The 22550-nt window shown below is 38.1% G+C and overlaps 1 protein-coding gene across 1 annotated transcript in view; it reads right to left on the bottom strand.

The window, feature by feature from the left end:
- Zdhhc2 (zDHHC palmitoyltransferase 2) overlaps nucleotides 1-22550 on the bottom strand; it is a 46456-nt gene that overhangs the window by 13280 nt on the left and 10626 nt on the right. The window contains exons 2-6 of the mRNA XM_090353996.1: nucleotides 9809-9835; nucleotides 8323-8417; nucleotides 4619-4739; nucleotides 754-823; nucleotides 11-43 (exon numbers count right to left, since the gene is read on the bottom strand). Coding sequence (XP_090210122.1) covers nucleotides 11-43; nucleotides 754-823; nucleotides 4619-4739; nucleotides 8323-8417; nucleotides 9809-9835 — 346 coding nt within the window. The remainder of the gene's footprint in view (nucleotides 1-10; nucleotides 44-753; nucleotides 824-4618; nucleotides 4740-8322; nucleotides 8418-9808; nucleotides 9836-22550) is intronic.

Below are 22550 nucleotides of genomic sequence, written 5' to 3'. Positions count from 1 at the left end.
GCATACTCACCATGGGCAGTGATGATCCATCTTCAAGATACATCTAAAAATCAAGGTAAAATACAAAATTTTAGTCTCACTAAGCTATCATGACAAAGAATAAATTCTTAAACTATGTGGCAAGTATAATATTGCAAATTCATTCAGCTCACTATTCAGTGATCATCTAAAATAAATGCTATAAGCCGGGAGCCTGTGGGTCATGCCTGTAATCCTAGCTACTAAAAGTCTGAGATCTGAGGATTGTGGTTCAAAGCCAGCCCAAGCAGGAAAGTCCATGAATTTTTTTTTTTTTTTGCCAATCCTGGGGCTTGAATTCAGGGCCTTGAGCACTGTCCTTAGACTTTCTCAAGGCTAGCGCTCTACCACTTGAACCACAGCACCACTTCCAGTTTTTTCTGTATATGTGGTACTGAGGATTGAACCCAGTCTTCATGCATAAGCATTCTACCACTAAGCCACAATTCCTAGCCGTTTCTGTTTGTTTGTTTTGTTTTGTTTTAATTGCACTATCCATGTCAGAACAGCTCAAAATCTTGTGCTTCATCTCACCATGAATCTGGGGTAGAGGGATTATGGATTTTGGCCATAAGCCACAATGGTCTTAATGCAAGTTACTATATTGGTTGTAATTTCTAATCATTGGGAGACAATAGTTAGGAAAAAGAGGTGATAATCTGGCAAATAGAAAACAGATAGTAGATATAAAGACCACCTGTACATAGAGAGGTTAGAAATAAAAGGTTTCCTTACTTATCACAGACAGAACAGTGGTGGCAGCGGTCTGGTTTGATAAGCTGGCATCTGTCACAATAGCGGATGGCTAGGAACAAGAAGCTCCCCTTAGTGTTTGCTCTTACACAGGATGGCATATGAACATGAATGGTTTTGTCATTTCTTTACATTGAAATTCTCAAAGAGCTTATTGATTTTCAGTTTGAAGAAAAACATCATAAGGCATTGGATAGTCAATTCTGTTTAAACACACACACACACACACACACACACACACACACACACACTCTCCCCAGACACACAGCCCTCATCAAGACTTGTCTACAGTTTGAGTTTTCTGGAGTATTTTACTCAACCAAGAGAACCATTTGAGAAAAATTTTCCAACATGTTTCCTATTACCAATAGTGACAGTTAAGGTTTACAGGGTACTGACAGGTCAGGTTCTGTTGATGCAGGTAGTCCTCTGGCTAAATTATGTCCCATGTATAATGAGGTGAGGATACACTTGCAGAAACAGATTTTAGAAATTTCCAATAGCTTCACTTTAGTTTCTTGCATTGGGAAAGATCTCAGGACCTCAAGATACACAATTAGAAGTTTATCTCTTCCCACAGATAATTTTAGTCCTCACTATTGATGCCCTCACCTTTTCCTCTACAGTACAGACATGCAGCTCGATATGGGTGACTAATGGAACCGTTGCTATCACACAGCAGCACATAGGATTTATATGGTCACTGACGAAGAGTGCAAGTTAACAAGATAAAAATTATATGAAGGACTTAAGATTATGCTATGATTCTAAAGTAAGGGAGAAATAATACAATGTTAGTGATTTTGCATTCTTCTCTCATATTAAACCTTTGAAATGAGTCATCTATCTTATATTGAAGGCACATCACAAACTTGGACTTGAACTAGTGATATTCTCAGTCACCAATAGTCAAATGAGCTATTGATAGATAGCATAACTTGAAAGCACAGCTTGAAAGCACAAAAAATTTATGGGTGAATCAATATCCCAATGTCATTCTTTAAAGAAATAGAAGAGGCAATCCAAAATTTCATATGGAATAATAAAAGACCCCGTATAGCAAAAACACTTCTTGGCAGAAAGAACAGCGCTGGAGGAATTTCATTACCAAACTTTAGACTCTATTACAGAGCTATAATGATCAAAACAGCTTGGTACTGGCACAAGAACAGGCCTGAAGACCAATGGAATAGAAATGAGGACCCAGATATTAAACCACAGACCTATGGCCACCTAATCTTTGACAAGGGAGCCAAAAAAATAGAATGGAAGAAAGATAGCCTCTTAAACAAGTTGTGCTGGCAGAACTGGTTAAGCACCTGCAGAAAACTAAAGTTGGATCCTTCTTTGTCACCCTGCACTAGAATTAACTCCAAATGGATCAAAGACCTCGAGGTAAAAGCTGACACACTGAAAACTTTACAAGAAGGAATAGGAGATACACTAGGCCTCCTTGGCACAGGTCGAAACTTTCTTAATAAGGACCAAGAATCACAACAAATCAGAGAAAGGCTGAATAAGTGGGACTGAATTAAACTGCAGAGCTTTTGTATGGCAAAGGACATAGTTAACTAATTAGGAAGCCTACAGAATGGGAGAAGATCTTCACCAACCATACAACAGGCAAAGGCCTCATAGTTAAAATATATCAACAGCTCAAAGAATTGAATCACTCCAAAACTAATCTCCAAAGTAACAACCATCCCATTAAAAAAATGGGCCAGAGACTTAGAGTCTTCTCTGAAGAAGAAACAAAAATGGCCTATAGACACATGAAGAAATGCTCAACATCTCTGGTCATAAAAGAAATGCAAATCAAAACAACTCTAAGATTCCACCTCACTCCAGTTAGAATGGCCAGGATCAAGAAAACTAATAACAGATGCTGGAAGGGATGTGGCCAGGAGGGATCACTACTACACTGTTGGTGGGAGTGCAAACTTGTTCAACCACTATGGAAAGCAGTGTGGCAGTGCCTCAAAAGACTAAACATAGAGCTCCCCTATGACCCACCAATTCTACTACTTGGCATTTACCCAACCATCCAGAAACAAGGACATACTAAATCCACTAGCACAACAATGTTCATTGGAGCATTATTCACCATAGCAAAGATATGGAACCAACCTAGATGTCCCTCAGTTGATGAATGGATCAACAAGATGTGGTATTTGTACACAATGGAATTCTATGCTGCTGTCTGAAAGAATGACATCGCCCCATTTGTTAGGAAATGGAAAGACTTAGAAAAAATCATATTAAGTGAAGTAAGCCAGACTTAAAGAAACATAGGCTCAATGGTTTCCCTCATTTGTCAGAATCAGTAGAAATCTTGGGCTCTCCTAGCAGAGATTTGCAATAGAGCAAAACCTTGATACATAAGGCCAAATAGAATGAATAGTATGACGCTAATTGAAAGGACCTCTAGGATATAGAAACAAAAGCCATATAATGAATGATTGTTGTCCTTAAGGTGCTATGTTATCTCTCATCTCTTTTGCCATCCCTTGGTTATCTCATATTGTTACAGTATCTCACTTTGTTATCTGATATATTGGATATATTTGTATTTGGTTATTTGAAATTGGATAGGGAAGGGGTGAAAACAAGATGGGGGGTAGGGGGGAGGGTAATGGGGACCAAGACATGTGAAAGGGTATCAATGTATGGGAATTAATGCACCTTCTATCTGGCAAATATCATGTAACCCTTTTATTAATTACAATAAAAAATATCAAAAAAAAGTTTATGGGTGAGTCATGGTGACCAAAATCGTGTGTGTGTGTGTGTGTGTGTGTGTGTGTGTGTGTGTGTGTGTATGTGTGTTTTATGACAATTATTGAATTAGATTTAAAATTACCTTAAAAGTACAATCCCAGGTAAGGCCAATCTTAAACGGTGGGTCTTCCTCTATCTATACACAAAAGGTGAGAATACAGGTATGCACCACCATGCTAAGCTTCCACGAAATTGATTCCCGTTTTCTTTTTTGTTTGGTTTTTGAGACAGAATTTCACTAAGTCTGACCTGGAACACCGTCTGTAGTTCAGGCTGGCCTTGAACTATGGATCCCCAATATAGATTCCCTAAAGGCATGAATTGCAATTATATTCCCACCAAGCAAATTTACTATTTGAGTTGAATTTGTTTAAAAATATGTTTAAATTTTAAGGATAAGTAACTATCTAAATTGTTTTACATAAATATTGTTTGAAGTTTATGATAAAATATGTATGTATGTATAAAAATATAATATATAGGACCTGGAGTTTGGCTTAGGGGTAGAGTGCTTGCCTAGCATGCACAAAGACCCAGGTTCAATTCCTCAGTACCACATATATGGAAAAAGCCAGAAATGGTGCTGTGGCTCAGGTGGTAGGGCTCTCTAGCCTTGAGAAATCCCAAGGACAGTGCTCAGGCCCTGGGCTCAAGCCCAGGACTGGCAAAAAAATAAATAAAATAAAAATATAATATATAAATTGATGCATATAAATATGTGTATATAAGTTTTCTATCCACTATAGACATCATTCCCTTCAATGTAAACAGCAAAATCTTTCATTAAAGCTTTAAAACTGAATTCCATCAAGACTTCAGCTATTTTTCATTGTCATTGAGTCACAACTAAGTAGGAGGAATAGATCTAAACCAGTTCTGATTTAGGAGTGATCTCTGTGCCAGGGTTATTTGAGTTTCCATTCTGTTTTACATATTGCAGGAGAAAGACCTAAAGCAATCCAACAAATGACAAATGAGTGACAGATTAAGTTATGAATATGCTTCCTAAGAGTCACAACAGCACATCAAGCTGGCTACTGCACCAAAGCCTTTCTGTTGATGCTTTTACCTCCAGACATGGTCCTGGTATAGATGGGAAGGTCTTTGGCTGCTCGCCGAAGAACTTCCTGATGAGCTTCTCCCCTTGGCTCTCTCTCCAATAATTCTTTCTCTGCATAGGAGAGATGGAACTGTGGAATACATTTTAATTTTAATCAGTATTTTCAAAGGAGTGATAACATATTGGTTTTCTCTAGTATACTCCAAAAGTCACTTATAAATTATTAATACTGGTGTAGGGTATATCCAGTTTCAAATATGGACAAGCCAATTAAAACTCACAGTTCCCTATGATATGCATGCAGAAAAAGTGTATAATAATATAGCTGAGTGCAGTGGCTCAGGCCTGTAATCTTAGCCACTCAGGAGGCTGAGATTTAAGGATCATGGTTCAAAGCCAGCCTGGGCACTAAAGTCCGTGAGTCTCATAAAATTTTTGTGAAAAATGTACTTATGACTGTAACTCTCCTCCAAATATTAATTATACAACAGATAAAATGTCCTGCTTAATAAATATGGACTTAGGGATGAATTTTTCATTTGTGTACATTAGGAACAAAAATAGAAGCAAATAAATCAGTTATATTTTCTTTTCTTTTCTTTCTTTCTTTCTTTCTTTTTTTTGTGCCAGTCCTGGGGCTTGAATTCAGGGCCTGGGCACTGTCCTTGGGTACTTTTTGCTCAAGGCTAGTGCTAATGCCCTGCCACTTAAGCCACAACACCACTTCCAGCTTTTTCTGAGTACACGGTACTGAGGAATCAAATTCAGGGTTTTGTGCATTCTAGGCGAGCATTCTACCATTAGGCTAAGCTTCCTGCCCATCTAAGTTTTAACTTAACAATAAAGACATGAACCGTCTAGTGCTCAACAAGAACAAGTTATTCATTTTATGTCTTATATTATCAATCTGACCCAATTTAAAAATTTATATAAAAATCAGAATTTGCTTGGGTTCCTACTTGATAAATCACAGACAAGAGTTTTAAAAAGCATGTATTATATGAACCTTTAAAAAAACTGCTTCAGGAGATGTGTATGACAATGATCACACTATTTGAAATGTAAAAACAAACAATAATAAATAAGCTGGTATATGATATCAAATATACTGCTAACACTTAACAAGTAATAAAGCTGTACAAACAACTGAATCTCAACATGTTGTAGACACAGTAACTCAGAACATATAACACGTATACAATGATTCCATCTCTATATATTATGATTTAAGGGTGAGTATGTATGTGATACAGATATTAAGAAAAGGGAATATTTATTACTCTTTTTTTGCCAGTCCTGGGCTTAGCTTAGGGTCTGAGCACTGTGTTTGGGTTTTTTCAAGGCTAGAGCTCTACCACTTGAGCCACAGCATCACTTCCAGCTTTTTCTATGTATGTGGTACCAAGGGATTGAACCCAGGGCTTTATGAATGCTAGGCAAGCACTGTACCAGTAGGCTAAACTCCTGGCCCATTTTTTACTTCTTAAGAATATAAGAAAATACATTAAGTACATAGAGAGATGGAAATATTTTACATATTGGCAAAATAATCGCTAGCTGTTTTCATTATATTATTTTTGACGTTTATATTTTCATATGTATAAATATAAGTTTCTCTCATTTCTTTTCTTCCTTCCTCCCCCCTTTCTTTCCCTTCCCTTTCTTACCCTGCCCTGCCCTTCCCTTTCTTTCTTTTTTCCAGTCCTGGGGCTTGAACTCAGTTTTTCCAGTCCTGGGGCTTGACCTCAGGACCTGGGCACTGTCCCTGAGCTTTTTTTTGCTTAAGTCTAGTACTCTACTACTTAAGCTACAGCGCCACTTCTGGCCTTTTCTGTGTATGTGGTACTGAGATATGGAACCCAAGACTTCATGCTTGCTAGGCAAGCACTCTACCACTAAGCCACACTCCCAGCCTTTAGAGTTCTTTAAAACACTTTTTAAAATTGACCTCCACCTGGAAGGGTGGTAGAGTAAGTACTTGCCTATAAATTCCAGAGTTCAAATCCAGTACTGACAAAAAAACAAAACAAAACAAAACCTAAGTATGTCAAAGCAAAGAAAAACAATTTAATAAAAATTAAGTCATATCTGAACCTAAATCTTTACTCTTCGAGAATATATTTTTAAAAAAATCTATATTTTATGATTGCTGCTAATAAAAATAAACAAATTTCCAACCGGGTGCAGTGGCTCACCTGCTAGCTACTCAGGAGGCTGAGATCTGAGGATTGCAGTTCAAAGCTAGCCCCTGCACTAAAGACAGTGAGACTCTTATCTCCAATTAATCCCTAGAAAATGGGAAGTGGGGCTGTGGCTCCAGGGGTAGGTTGGTATCCTAGAGCTAAAGAGCTCATGGACAGCACCCAGGCCCAGGAGTAGGGTGGTAGCCTTGAGCTGAAGAGCTCAGGGACAGCACCCAGGCCCAGAGTTCAAGCGCCATTACCCACAAAAACAAAAAACAAAAAACCAAGCAAACAAACAAAAAACTAATCTCAAGCTTTGAAATGTAATTTAAATTAACTATAATATTCTTATTTGCATAATCACTTCATTAATCCTGTCATAAAATTTCACACCCTTTTATTGAAGATAAACAAATAAAAACAAGTGTTCTCTAAGCACAAAACCAATATGTTAAGAATAATTCTAAATAAATGTGTCACATTTACTAGCACGAAACAACCAGATGTGTTGGTTAGGTCTCTTATGATTTTTCTAAGGTAATTAACAAAGTTCTTTAAGTTAACTAGTCCTTTTCTTGTAATTTCACATCATTCACTTACTTCTCCTTAACTTCAGAATATTTCTGCTTCTTTTTTCTTCAAATGAACACAAACAAGTGAAGTCTATATCTAGAGGTTTAAGGTATGCTTTTGAGCAGTTGCTCTCCATGAGTTTGCTACCTTAAATCTTCAGGTAAGAACAAATTATGTTTACATGTATTTACACACTGTTTTGATAGCTGGGATATGCAAATAAATGAATGTGTATGGCTGTAAGCAGTGTGAGTGTGAAAGCCTACCGAAGTGACTTCTAGCCTAATCTCATTGGTTGGATGGGAAAAGCAAGCAAATTGCTGTATCAAGGAGGCAGCAGATATTCTTTCTTGCTAAAAAAAAAACAAAAGTGTACCTGTAGATGACTTTAAAATCAAAACTGAACTCGCTTTTATAAACTGTTTTGAAAAGCCAAAGCAAAACACCAAGCACATATATATCTATATATATATTTATATTCTGATGGCTGTAAATAGACCTGAATAACCTGTCTGGAAACATTTGGTGAAACATGCATAACACTGAATTTAGGGTAAGTTTGCTAATGTTTTAAGAATTAAAATGTTTGAAGAATTACAAAAGTATGATACAGCAATTAAGACATACTCCCTTTTACCAAAAACACATAACCAGATGAAAGACTCAGAACAATCTATTCAAAATGGAAATTTAATCATATCCCTCTACTTAAAATTGTTTGTATTAGCGAATATATTTACATATTTAATGAAACAAATATATTTAAATATATTTATTTTAGAAATACAATAATCATATGATAAAAATATTTATCAAGTGAAAATTCAAGCACTAACAAACAATGTTTATTTAAAATCCAAGAAGAATTCACTGTATTCAATATGCATACACAACAAAGTTCATTTCTTTAGATGTCAGTATTATTGATTTCTACCTTTAGGATCATGTTTAACTTACTTCTTTTGAAGGATTCATGGGTAATGTAAAGATAGTTTTCCAGTATGACCAAATAAACATTGCAAAAAACAGATGATAAGCCATCAGGCACACAACTAAAATGAAAAAAAATATTATTGTAATATGCAAAACATACTCAACACATATCATTCGCAACAGATCTGCTTGCTCTAAAATTGATCTAACTTAATTATAACTCACATCATAGTAGAATAAGCACAACTCTCTGAACATAATAAACATAAAGCTTATAGTTTTATTGTTTAATTCTTAAACTCATAATTAGAGCTTCACCAATAAGAAAACCTGCCCATCTCTAGAAAAATGCTCATCATTTGGTAAAACAACTAACAGTGACCTTTCCTGAATTATAAAAATAAGTCATGCCTGAAATTTTAAGGAGAAAATGCTGCAGTAAACAAATGTTAAACCTTTTGGGCCTTAAGACCTTGGCCTGACTGAAGGAGGCAGCAAAAGTAGCTCCTTTGTGAGAAGCTATTTGCTTATTTGCTTGGCTCCCATAGATATCAGGGTGGTGCCAAATGAAATACCAACATATTTAAACAGTGACCATCTGGACAAAGAGAGATTGCCTCCTCCACTGGGAATTCAATTGCTTTATTTATCACACTGGTCAACCATGGAGGAAAGCACTCTGCATACCTTTCTCAATAAAATGTATAGAAACACACTTTAAAGTCTTGACTGACCACACAAATCTAAATTATTAATGTTGCACACAGTATTAATTCACTCTGAAATATTTTAATATTCAATTCAGTCTGTAAGATATAGCTGAGTGAGATATGCAATCTTAGCATATGGCAGGTTTGCTATTTAGAAACCTTAATAGAAAAATTTAACTTTTCTAAAGAATGTTATTTGTATTTACAGAGTCATTAAATTTTTGAATTATTCAATAAAGTACTTCAATTGTCGTGAGACTATTAGAGTCCATGGCAAGTCTCATAAATTATGTAGATAATTCATTTGTTGGGTAGTATCCCAAGTAAGGATAGAAATGGCTGATATTCCTGTTCTTTCACAGCTACAAAAAAAAATTTTTTTTTTTTTTTTGCCAGTCCTGGGCTTGAGCTCAGGGCCTGAGCACTGTCCTTGGACTTTCTCAAGGCTAGAGCTCTACCACTTGAGCCTCAGCACCACTTCCAGTTTTTTTCTATGTATGTGGTACCAAGGAATCAAACCCGGGTCTTCATGCATGCTAGGCAAGCACTTTAACCACTAGGCCAAACTCCCGGCCCCCAAAAACTCTTTTAATAAATACAGACACTTCATGAGTCGATCTCTTGTTACAAGTGACAGCATTCAGTCCAAGGACTCAAAGAAGTGAGATGCCATTAACTCTATCTTATTTCCACACTTTCGAAAGGAGTAGTGTCTTAATTCTGACCAAATCTAGATGTTCAGTTTGTTTCTTCAAACTAGTTTAAAATATTATACCACAACAATACACAGAATAATTTACCTTGTTCACCAATGTTTTCCATTGACACTAGAGAAGTGGAAACAAACAAAATAGAAAGGTAAGAGGTTATATGCACTATGATAAACATAGACTCACACAGACAATAAATAGGTTAGTAACTTGGCTTCCCTTCCACCCTAACATTCTTTAACTATTTGAGCAACTTTGGTTAGAGCAGGGGCGGCCTCTGTGTGCAGTGTCAGTGGTGGACGGAGCTGAAGTCAGCGAAGCCCGGGCTCTCAGCCAGCAGTGTTGTGTTCTTCAAACAAGCACCTTTCAGATCTAGTCCACTAGCCAGTCTTGTCGGGTTTTTGTTTTGTTTTTGTTTTCTCGACTATAGGGCCCAAATAAAAAGGAGTGGCCATTATATTTTCAAAGATATTTATTGCCCTTTTTTTTTGGGGGGGGCGCGGTCATGGGGCTTGAACTCAGCCTAGGAGCTGTCCCTGAGCTCTTCAGCTCAAGGCTACTATCCTACCCCTAGAGCCACAGCCCCATTTCTCATTTTCTAGTGATTAATTGGAGATAAAAGTCTCCTGTTCTTTAGTGCCTGGGCTGGCTTTGAACCTCAATCCTCCTGAGAAGCTAGGATTACAGGCACGAGGCACTGAGCTCAGCTGGACATTTTTTCTAGGCAATACCTTGTTTGTCCCCCATCACAAATTCAACAGTTTATTGGATAAAAAAAAAATTCCTGTCCTTTAGTGGAGCTGACCTAAAAAAAATAATAGAAAACCAATTTTGGGCTAAGAGCGTAACCTAGTGGTAGAGTGCTTGCCTAGCATGCACAAAGCCCTTGGTTTGATTCCTCTGTACCACATACACAGAAAAAAGCTGGAAATGGCACTGTGGCTCAAGTGGCAGAGTGGTATCCTTGAGCAAAAAGTGTCCAAGGACAGTGCCTAGACCATGAGTTCAAGCCCCAGGATTGGAAAAATAAATTAATAAGGCAAGCAATTTGACTGCATTTGTACATGTATACACAAATGATCATTAATGGCCATCCCAGAAAAGCAGATACTTTAAATATATATATATCATATATATATATAATCATTTTTACTTTGTGAGTAGGCTAATAAGGAACCCTGTATCCACCAGCCTAATATCAGAGTTATCAAATTTTAGGCTTTTCCTTTCCAAGATTAAGTTTCCAAGTATAAATATTCTTGTTCAGAATGTTAGGAAAAGGTTGGAATTTTAGCCTCAAATACTTTTCTAATACATATGTGTGCTAAGAAAATAAATGGAAACTTAAGGATTCGGCTCGAAAGAAATAGATGATGATAAGGCCATATAGTATGAAGCTAATTGAAAAGACCTCCAGGATACTGAAACAAAAGCCATATAATGAATGATTTGTTATCTGATATATTGGATATATTTGTATTTGGTTATTTGAAATTGGATAGGGAAGGGGGGAAAACCAAGATGGGGGGGTGGGGGAGGGTAAAGGGTACCAAGACATGTGAAAGAGTATCAATGTATGTGAATTAATGCACCTTCTATTTGGCAAATATCATGTAACCCTTTTATTAATTACAATAAAAAATAAAAAGAAATAGATGATGATCAAATATAATTTTATTCTTTATATCAACATAAGAATTGAGTTATTTTTGTGTATATGCTGGTCTTGTGGCTTGAACTCAAGACCTGGATGCTATTTCTGAGCTTATTTTGCTTAAGTCTAATGCTCTACCACCTGAGCCACACCTCCACTTCTAGACTTTCATGATCAGGCTGGCTTTGAACTATAATCCTCAGATTTCAACCTCCTGAGTAGCTAGGAGTACAGGTATGAGCCATCAGTGCCTGACTACAACGTAAGAATTAAACAGCAATATTGAACATATTCATGATTCACCTTTTAAAAATAACCATTGGGTTTTAATGTGAAATTTTAAGTATTGAACTAGTTATTAAGTAATTTTTTTTTGCCAGTCCTGTGCTTGAGCTCAGGGCCTGAGCACTGTCCTTGGACTTTCTCAAGGCTAGAGCTCTACCACTTGAGCCTCAGCACCACTTCCGGCTTTTTTCTATGTATGTGGTACCGAGGAATCGAACCCGGGTCTTCATGCATGCTAGGCAAGCACTTTAACCACTAGGCCAAACTCCCGGTCCCTATTATTAAGTAATTTTATAGTATTTTCTCCACAGACTTTCAGTTTATAGTAGTCTATAATGCCCATACCGCTTCTACAAATTACTAGTAATTTATACTCAACTTCATGACATGGTCTTAAAATCATTTGTTGAAATGAATATAAATATTTCTATTATATTAAAAGAAAAGTTACATTAAACAATATTTGCTTAAAGTTACAATGAGGAGCATATAAAACAACTATATTACACATTCACTTTTTTTTTTCAGATTGGTTGTTTTAGAATTCCATTTTCTAAAAAGAGAACAAGGACATTGCTAAGCTTCACAGTACAAAAGAGCAAAGGCTGTTGACAGCCAGAAAAGTTCAGTTCTATCTCTGCCATTTGCCACTTTTTGCAGATAATTATTATTTCTCCAACTCTTTTGTCCTAACAAGAGTCCAATGACAAAAGCAATCATCCAAATCCTGGTGATAATTAAGAGGTGACAGACACATAAAAAGACTTAATACGGTGCCCAGTACAAGTAAGTCCCGCAAATAAAAACATGTATTTTAAATTTACAAATATAAAGGTACCAATAAATGCATGTTTACAGCTATAAATATAAATGTAGTCTTAAATTTTGTGAATGCTCACAGTAAGATGTAATGTGTAATATATAGCAAAGGGGATTGGAAGTGAAGAAATTTTACAGAAGAAAAGCTTTTCTCCCCTCCTGTTGGATATAAGGCTTGAATTCAGGGCCTGGGCACTGTCCCTGAGCTCATTTTTGCTCAAGGCTGGCACTCTACCACTTTAGGCCACAACAATACTTCTGGTTTTCTGGTGGTTAACTGAAAATAAGACTCCTGGGGACTTTCCTGTCTGGTTGGCTTTGAACTGCAATCTTCATACCTCAGTCTCCTGAGTAGCTAGGATTACAAGCATGAGTCACCAATGCCAGGCTTACATAGGCTTTTGAAATAAGAAATAATCTAACAAGCTACACCACATAAATAAATTGCCTTTTAAAAACTCTCATGTCAGGGCTGGGAGTTTGGCCTACTGGTAGAGTGCTTGCCTAGCATGTACGAAGACCAGGGTTCCATTCCTCGGTACCATATTCAAAGAAAAAAGCCAGAAGTGGTGCTGTGGCTCAAGTGGTAGAGCTCTAGCCTTGAGAAAGCCCAAGGGCAGTGCTCAGGTTCTGAGTTCAAGCCCCAGGCCTGGCAACCACCCTCCCCAAACAACAACAGCAACAACAACAAAAACCCTAACATGTCATCCCAGAAATGTGTTTAGCATAAAGTGGAACTTGTCCTTAATAGAGCAGTGAAATGATATAACAGCCCTGTGTAAACATCTCCTAAAAATGAGAAGAACTATTCCACATATGACACTGGTTTAACTTATTGAACAAAAGCAATTACGCTCCTTCCCACTTCTCCCCAAAAGCCAAAATCTTATATTCAGTGCAAACAGAATGTGAGTGGATGGGATGTGGATGGGATTTACTCCTTGGGAATGAGAGTGCCGTCGTTGGTTGTTACACTGAAACATCACAGCTCACACATCTGGTCAACATCCGGAGACACAACAGAACTCTGTGGGTCCCATTTCAAGATTCATTTAATTTTATTTTGCATCAGCTTAATTTCTTCTTGATTCATCTCCTTCCACAATAATGTTTTGCTAACCTTCTGAAACACTTCCAGCAATTTAGAATTTTTCTTCCTGGAATAACTGTGGTAAGGAGCTGTTGTGCTTTCTTGGCACTGATGCTGTACGGGAAGAGAGGATGTGGAGATAGCAAATGACTGCCACAGTTATTGTGATGTTCCTGTGTACCAGGAGCAAAGTTAAGGTTTTCAGGAAATAGATTTTGTGGTCTGGAATCATTTTAGACACCACAAAGCTAGAGTTTGGGTTGATGTTCTGGCTGCCCTTTCTCCCAACCTTTTCTCCTCCCTCTACCCTTTAAGAAACGGACAAGACCACAGGAGAAAAGGTTGACTTGACCAATTGTCAGTCTAGGATAGTTTTTATTCTAGTGCTGATTGTTCTTTAAGAATTCCTTGTATAAAAATAGACAAACCAAAGTTGAAAAGATTGTCAATTAAAATATATCATCCCCTTACATAGAAGGGGATGATAAATGTCGACTTGATGCAACCCCAGCAGCAAATGTACTTTCTTTTTTGCCTGAGTTATTAAGAAATAGTCTAATTCAAGGTTTGGTAGGCTATCTTCGTTTGTCAAAATATACCTTGCTTCTGTGAATGTTATTTGAATGAAAGCACATCCATTTGCTTATTATGTAACTTATTCTGTCTATGATGGCAGAGTTGGTTAGGGAGACAGGATGGTATGGCCTGCAAAGGCAAAGAGACATAGGACATGGCCCTCTATAGAAAGTTTTCAGGCCGTATTATTAGCCAGGGCTCTCCAGAGAAACAGAATCATTGAGACTACATATGCATACAAGTGAGGGCATGTGTGCATGAGCAGAGAGCAATTTATTTTAAGGAACTGATTTGCGTAACTACAGAGACTAGAAAATCTGAATTGGACAGACTAGCAGAATATACTAACCAGGTGAGGATCAAGAAAGAGTTGACTGGGGGACTGGTAGAGTGCTGGCCTAGTATGCCCGAAGTCCTGGATTCAATACCTTGCTGCCACATACACAGAAAAAGCTGGCAGTGGTGCTGTGGTAGAGTGCTAGCCTTGAGAAAGCTCAAGGACAGTGCCCAGGCTCTGAGTTCAAGCCCGAGGACTGGCAAAAAGAGAGAGAGAGAGAGAGAGAGAGAGAGAGAGAGAGAGAGAGAGAGAGAGAGAGAGAGAGAGAGAGAGAGAAAGTCAGTTGATGGGCAAGTTCAAAGACAGTAAAGTAACTGAGTAACTTTATTAGATTTTAAACTGAAGGCCTTCCAGGGATTGGGTGAGGCCCAGTCACATTAGGGAAAGTAATCTGCTTTAAGTCTATTGATTTGAATGTTAACCATGTATAAAAACAAAACAACAATAACAAAAACACTGTGCATCAACAACTAGACTAATGTGTGGCCACACAAACACCTTAGCCTACTAAACTGACATATAAAATAAACCATCACATCTCAAGAAGTTATGTGTTAGTCTTTCATACCAGATTTCAGGCCAAACATTATGTTTTATACGTTAATCAATTATAATGATGCCTAATAAACTGAACACTGTACAGCAGTCATGACTGCTAGAGGGAAAAGATGACATTCTTTGCTGCTTTTTAAGAACTCCACCACAAAAAAGTCCTATCTAGATCAATTTTATTTATCACCCTATGATTCCTTAAGGGTACCATGAAACCTATTCTCTAAAGAGCTCAGAAAAGATAATCCTGTTCCATCAAGGCTGACTTCAATCCATTCTGGAATAAAAGCCGGGGTTGTTTCAAAGATGATTCAAGTCCTAGATTTTGACCAAGTGAATTTTCAAATTTGGGTGATTATGCATAAAGTCACTTTCTCTTGAAAATTCTATCTTTTGGAAAGGAAAAGTCAAGTGAACTGCTAAATCTAGTTTAATTTTAGTCATACACACACCCCAAATCCAAATCTTTAGACATTAAAATATGCCTTCATAGCAGACGAAACATGGGACTCCCCCACCTTAAATAGCAAAGAACAGTTATATAATTCTTGCTAGAACCATTTGGTTTTTAGATATTTTCATTGCAAATGTATATTGCTGTGATTTTTCCCCTTTCTATTGTCAATGTGAATTCCCCCCACCCCTCTGTGTCTCTGTCTCCTCTCCTTTGGAGAGACATTTACTGCTTCTCTTCAGTAACTTTTTCAAGGAAAACAACAGATTCATCCTGACACAGACCTGCCTTAGCCTCCAAAGAAGCAACGGAGAGACTGCTCCGGAGAGAGCCTCCAGGTTGCCCATGGTCTAGCTCCTACCTACCTCTCCTCCATCACAGATGGTCCTGATTGGCCATGCCTGTCCAGCTACAGCCATAATCAGTTTCTGTTTCTAGTGCCCAGCAAACCTGGGTGCCTTTGCCCTGTCTGAAAAGCTTCACCTTACAGCAGCAGTTCAAATGTCTGCTTCTCACAACGGCCTCTCAGCACTGTCTACAACTATTTCTATGTGTCTGTTCTTTTCCATGTCCCTCTCTGAGACCTGTATCCTGGCTCTACCTCTTAGTCATGGTTTTATTTTGGCCAGTGACTTCTCTTCTTCTATCAATTTGATCTCAACTTTCTTCTCTCAGAGATGCTGAGAGACACGAGCTAATCAAAGCAAGAGAAGGGAACCTTGGCCCATTCAAGAGGCTGTTTGCACACCCAGCTCACGGTTGAACGTGAAGTGTGGGAGTTCTCTGAAGTTCAGTGCTAACACTTTTATAAACATTCTAGGGAAGAAGTGCACAGTGACACTTTAGCTTGAAGTAATGCAAACAAACAAACAAACAAACAACTCAAGTAGAGTCAACTGGCAATTCTTAGGAATTAATTCCTAGGAAGATTTTTCTAGGAATTTATTTCTAGGAAGATTTTGGCAATAACAGGATTTGAGACTTTGTTCCTTGTGCTTGCTAGACAAAGGCTCTGCCATTTGATCTATGTCTACAGCCAAACACCATGCTGTTTGGTCTTTGAGATAAAGTCTCACAGACTTTGAGCTAACCTCAAACTGTAATTTTCCTGTCTTCATCTCCCATGTAATTGGGATTGCAAACATGTGCCACTACACCTGGCCTTAAACTACAGTTTCTTACTCTACCTCCTACCCATGGTCCCTTTTCTCTCAATTCTACTCTCATCAGAACCCCACCACACCTTATCCAGATTCTCAAAATGTCTGAGATGTGTCAGAACCTTCCAGGAGTCAGGAAAAAGGGTGCTGTGAAACATGGAAAGAAGTAGGACTTCCTGCTGGTTAATCCAGTGTTCCAGCCTCTACTTCAGAATTTATACCTAACCCACTACATTGACCAAAACTATGTGCTAGCAATGATCAAATATGGAAAATGGCCCTGGAGTTATTAAAGACATTTTTGGAAGGATAGCACATAGTAATGTCAATGATAAAAGTAAGAAGTGGTACATGGAACCACATCAGTTTGTTTTCATGGCTTTGGAGGCGGGAGGACAGGAGCAAGGTGCAGGTAAGGCTGGGTTCCTTGGCTTTTCTACAAGCCTGGCAGTGGTCACCTCTTCACTGTTTCTCCTTATCATCTTCCCTTGTAGCTCTGCATCCAAACTCCCTCTTCATATCAGGACATCAAGTCACCATGTTATCACAGTCTACTCTCAACGCCTTACAGTTCATTCTCATGACTTCCTTTATATGCGTTTACATTAAAGGAACTGAAGGAAGGCATTTGTCCAACGCTTAGTACACACCAGGGATTTAGGCTAAACTCTTCAAATGTTTACAGGCTTGTCAATCTGTAAGGTGGACAGCATTATCATTTTAAAGCTAAAAATGTCTTCCAGAAAATACCTTCTGATATCATTCAAGCTGGGATCTAAATATGAACCAATAGAGCCAAACTCTTACAAGCATTCCATGTGGTCTTCCAGGAAATGTGGCATTTTGGCACATTCTAACTGCCCACCTCCCAACTGGGTTTCTCTGTCCTGGGTTCCAATGCTTTCCTCTCTCTTGTTGATTTTCTGGATAATCTCTAGCTCTCTGCTTCTGTGGGAAGCTCTGGAAAGCAGGGTGGTAAAATATCCCGCTGCCTCTCTTCCTCAGACGACATAGAATGATGCTGTGTTAGGTTTCTGTGACTGTTTTTTTTATCTCATGTAGCGTAAATCCTCCAGGTTCATTCTGCTGTTGCAGCAGATTTAACAGCATCACTTCTTTTGCAATTTGATGGTCAAATAATTATGCCAGCTATCTTGCACACAGGTGTCTTATGGGGGATGGGAACCAGGGCCTTAAATATGCTGAGCAAGCATTCTACCACCGAGCTACATTCTCAGTCTTCCCCTTTAAAAAAATATTTTGTGACAGGGTTTAATTTGCCCAACCTGGTCTTGAGCTCATAGTCAGAAACTCCAGTTCCTCAGTAGCTGGGATTATCTGTGTATCCTACCCCTCCCCCGCAGCTTGTTCTAGAAGTTCAGCACTGCAGAAACATTGGAAGAAAAACCTAAAGTTGGGGGACATATTCGCTGGCTGTCCATATTTACATCACGAGAAATTGCATATGTCTTTCAAGTTATTAAATATAACAGGAAAATGAAAACTTTACTCTATGACTTTGGCTCTGAAAACCTCACTGTTAGTTGATGAAAGCATCATGGTGAAAGGTAAGGCCATTCCTGAGTCACTGACTGTGTTAAGTAGGAGAGATAACTAAGGAAACTGGACCTCAGATGGCTGCCTTAGTCTTAGTGTCCTTATTTCTAAGCGTACTCTGTGGAACCCTGTCATCTTGGTGTCTTGTGTTAAATAGAAAACATTCCCGGGACCAGGGTTTGGCCTAGTGGTAGAGTGCTTGCCTAGCATGCACGAAGACCCAGGTTCGACTTCTTGGTACTACATACATAGAAAAACCAGGAAATGGTGCTGTGGTTCAAGTAGTGGAGCTCTAGTTTTGAGAAAGCCCAGAGACAGTGCTCAGGTCCTGAGTTCTTGTCCTGAGTTCATGCCCAAGGACTGGCAGATAAATAAATTTAAAAAAAAAAATAGAAGACATTCCTAGAGCCAGTGAGTTGTACAGATTTCAGCACAGGTGAAATTTTCTTTCCATTGCGCAGGTAGAATTGTGTTGATTCTTCCAGTCTCTACATGGCTACGGCTCAATGCCAAGTTCTGAAAACCCCTGAGTCCTTTTCATTCTGACTTCTCCTTTTCCAGCTGCAGATCCCCCTCCGAAGAATGAGCAGAGAGGTCCTGACTGGCTTCTTGGAGCCCTTAAGTCTTCTGCGGATGCTCTACTCCAGGCAAGTTGTACCTGCTCCTCACAGAATGATCCCTTGGTGCCAAGGGGAAGGTCCAGAAACATTCCTTTTTTGATTGAGAAACAAAATTTTCGACCTTGTGGGGCCTCATGGGTTGCATTCCTCAGTGGTACTAATCATGACCCATCCTGTGTATGGATGGGTATCTGTGTGTGTAAATATTGGTAGCAAGCAAAAAGTCCAGTTCATATTTTGGTTAATTCATCACATTTAAGTATATATATATATAATTACATAATTATGATAATACACTTTGTAGTGTATTAAAAAAAACAACAGAGTCATAGGCTGGCCTATAACTCATTATATTGTCCAGATTAGGTTCAAAGTCATGATCCCCCTATCTCTACTTCCCAAATGCTGGGATTACAGATGTATACCCCTGTGTCTGACTTGTAGTGTTTTTTTGTTTTGTTTTGGTGGGTCATGGGACTTGAACTCGGTCACTGTCCCTGAGCTCTTCAGCTCAAGGCTACCACCCTATCCTTGAGCCAAGCCCCACTTCCTATTTTCTAGAGGTTAACTGGAGATAAGTCTCAGGTCCTTTTGTTCCCTGGGCTAGATTTAAACCTTGATCTTCAGATCTCAGTTTCCTGAGTAGCTAGAATTATAGGCATGAGCCACCAAGCCCAGCTTTGTAGTGTTGTTGTTTTTTTAATGTCACTAGATACATTTCTTATTATGGTATACTCAGAATTATCACAGATGACAATATTCAGAGTACATTTTTCTTCCAGTCCTGGAGCTTGATCTCAGCACTGGGCACTGAACTGGGCACTGTCCCTGAGTTTCTTTGGTTCAAGGCTAACACTTACTACTTGAACAAAGTCCCACTTGTGGCTTTTTCTGTTTATGTGGTACTGTGAAATCAACCCAGGGCTTTATGCAAGGTAGGATAGTATTTTACCACTAAGCCACCTTCTCAGCTCTCAGAGTACATTTTTTTCACTACCAAAGATTTGCTGTTTGATTAAATAGAAACACTAATGCTAATGCAGTCTGCATTTCCAAGACCAAAAAATAAAAATAAATAATTTTTTAAAAATCTCACAAAACTCCCTCCAGGGTTAGCACATGTTTAAGTACTGGATAACCAGAATTCAGAACAGATAATGCATTAAAAATTAATTATATAGTACTTAACTTCTCCAGGGAGGGAAAAATACATAAAGCTGTAATTCTAAACCTTGTGTTTTGTGTTCATGATGTTCACTGGAATAATATTTACAACAGCATACTTGAAGAGATGAATTGAAAAAGTTAAAAACACTAGCATCAGCAATAATTGCTACAGTATAACCTAGAATTTCTTAAGACCTACAAGTGTATCAATTCACTAGCATAACTCTTTGATATTAGATTTGATACCGGATTTTCCTTTATAATGTCATGGTTACATATTCAAAACATTCTGCCCTACACAATCTTGACTATACCTTTCATTATACAATGTTTCTCTTCCTGATGGTTGTAAATCATACCTTCACATTCATTTACTTTCAGGACTGGCACAATCAACCTGACAGTAACTGCCGTAGCAGTATGCACATTTATTTGGTTGCACCAAAAGTAAATTTTACATGATCAGGTATTCTGCAGATGAAAGAGTTCCACTACCACTGCTGAAAGATATAAGTACAATGGTGTACTGTTACACAAATCTCCCCAGAGCCTATCCTCAATGTGTTCACTAATATAAGAGGAAGTTGCACACAGCACAAGTGGAAGAGCACCTGCCTGGCAAAGCACAAGGGTTCCCATGAGTTCAAACTCTAGTACTGCCAAAAATAAAAAAAAGAGTGTGTAAAAAATTGAAGAAGAGAGTCATCAATATTTGGACTAAGTATCTTCCTCTTCTCAAGATGAGAGTTGCATTTCATATCTCCTTCTGGGCTCTTTCCCCTAATTATAAGTATAGATCCTTGCTTCCTGCTCTTAAACCCATTTGATTTATCCCAGACTGGCTAGCACTATAAAAGCTTTGTTATTCATTCATGAATCAGTTCGGATGCTGAGTTGTGGATCAGGAACTGATTCATAATTGATACCATAAGCGCCAAGTGCCAGTTGGAGTACCATTTACACTTGCTAACATGTTAGTTTAGAAATGATTAAATTTCTATCTGTCCTATTTCCTGCTCTGGATTCTCTGGTTATTCAAAAAGTGCTGCTTGCTCTTCGACTGTATTACATACAGGAAACTAGCAGCCCTCAGGTTTCCTGCTCTGAACACACGGGGTGGCAGAGGACCCTCTGCCACCTACCACACTATTTACAGTACCCAGTTTATCAGCTTCCCTGATGAACCATGAAGGGTTAAGGCAGTACAAAATTGTTAAAGTGACATTGATACATCGCAAGTGTTAAAGAGGCACTGATACAGGGATATCTCCAAGGATCTTTAAATTTGGTCATGTTTACAAAAGTGTATTTAGGCATTCCTGAATTCATATTTCCACCTAAAATCACCTAACTTGGGAAAATTTGAATGGTAATCCTGAACAAATTAATCCCAAGGCACTGTGTTATGTAACAACTCCATTCCTAGCTATATTAGGGTCTCAAATAATCAACTATAGTTTTCTCTCTGGCCATTTCTGCACAGTGGAGTTCTTGTTTAATATTTTCAAGAAAGTAATCCCATGAGTGGTCAATTGAGAAAAGCAAAGCTTTGTTGGGATGAAAAAGTCTTGCTAAGCATTTCTACTTGTAAAGTAGCTCATTCATGCCTGCCCATTTTCTCAGGGTTGAAGATTCAAAAGAATGCAAGGGTAAAAGGACAACAAATTCCACTCCTTCTTGACCTTCTCTAGACAATGGGAATCAGAACAGACTGTGGAGGGGAAAGGCTGCACTAAGCGTCTTCATGTGAACTCCACACATGTGTCTGTCTCAGATCAATGGCCTTAAAACAGTGTGAAAGTGACTTAGAAGTAGAAACCTTGGGCTCTCCTAGCAGAGATTTGCAATAGAGCAAAACCTAGATACATAAGGCCATATAGTATGACGCTAAATGAAAGGACCTCTAGGATATAGAAACAAAGCCATATAATGAGTGATTGTTGTCCTTAATGTACTATGTTATCTCTCATCTCTTTTGCTGTTCCTTGGTTATCTCATATTGTTACAGTATCTCACTTTGCTATCTATCGGATATATTTGTATTTGGTTATTTGAAATTGGATAGGGAAGGGGGGAAAACAAGATGAGGGGTGGGGGGAAGGGAAATGGGGACCAAGACATGAGAAAGGGTATCAATGTATGTGAATTAATGCACCTTCTGTCTGGCAAATATCATGTAACCCTTCTATTAATTACAATAAAAAATATATGAAAAAAACAGTGTGAAAGTTCCCTGGGAATGCACTAAAAAACTGGGACAAGAAAATACACTTTTAGTCTCTTCTTAATATAATCTGAGTAACATTTTAGCACTTTGAAAAGAGGTATTACTTTGAAACTTCTAAATGGATTACAGTATGACTGGCCAAAGCTGCCTGTGTTTATCTGCCTCCTGCAAGTACATTTCATTACTTTTTGTGATTACCCTATAAATATATTGGGTCAAACATCTTAAACATTCAAAATTATTATTTATGATTACAGACAGAATGGTTTTCATTACTATAATTTTATCTTCCAAATTCTTCAATAATTAATATTCATATAACAGCCAAATCCTT

Source organism: Megascapheus bottae, chromosome 20 (genome assembly GCF_031878675.1).
Source record: "Megascapheus bottae isolate mThoBot1 chromosome 20, mThoBot2.hap1, whole genome shotgun sequence".
NCBI classification, from domain to species: Eukaryota; Metazoa; Chordata; class Mammalia; order Rodentia; family Geomyidae; genus Megascapheus; species Megascapheus bottae.
Note: the sequence above shows the minus strand (reverse complement) of the source record. Positions and strands in the feature narration are given on the sequence as shown.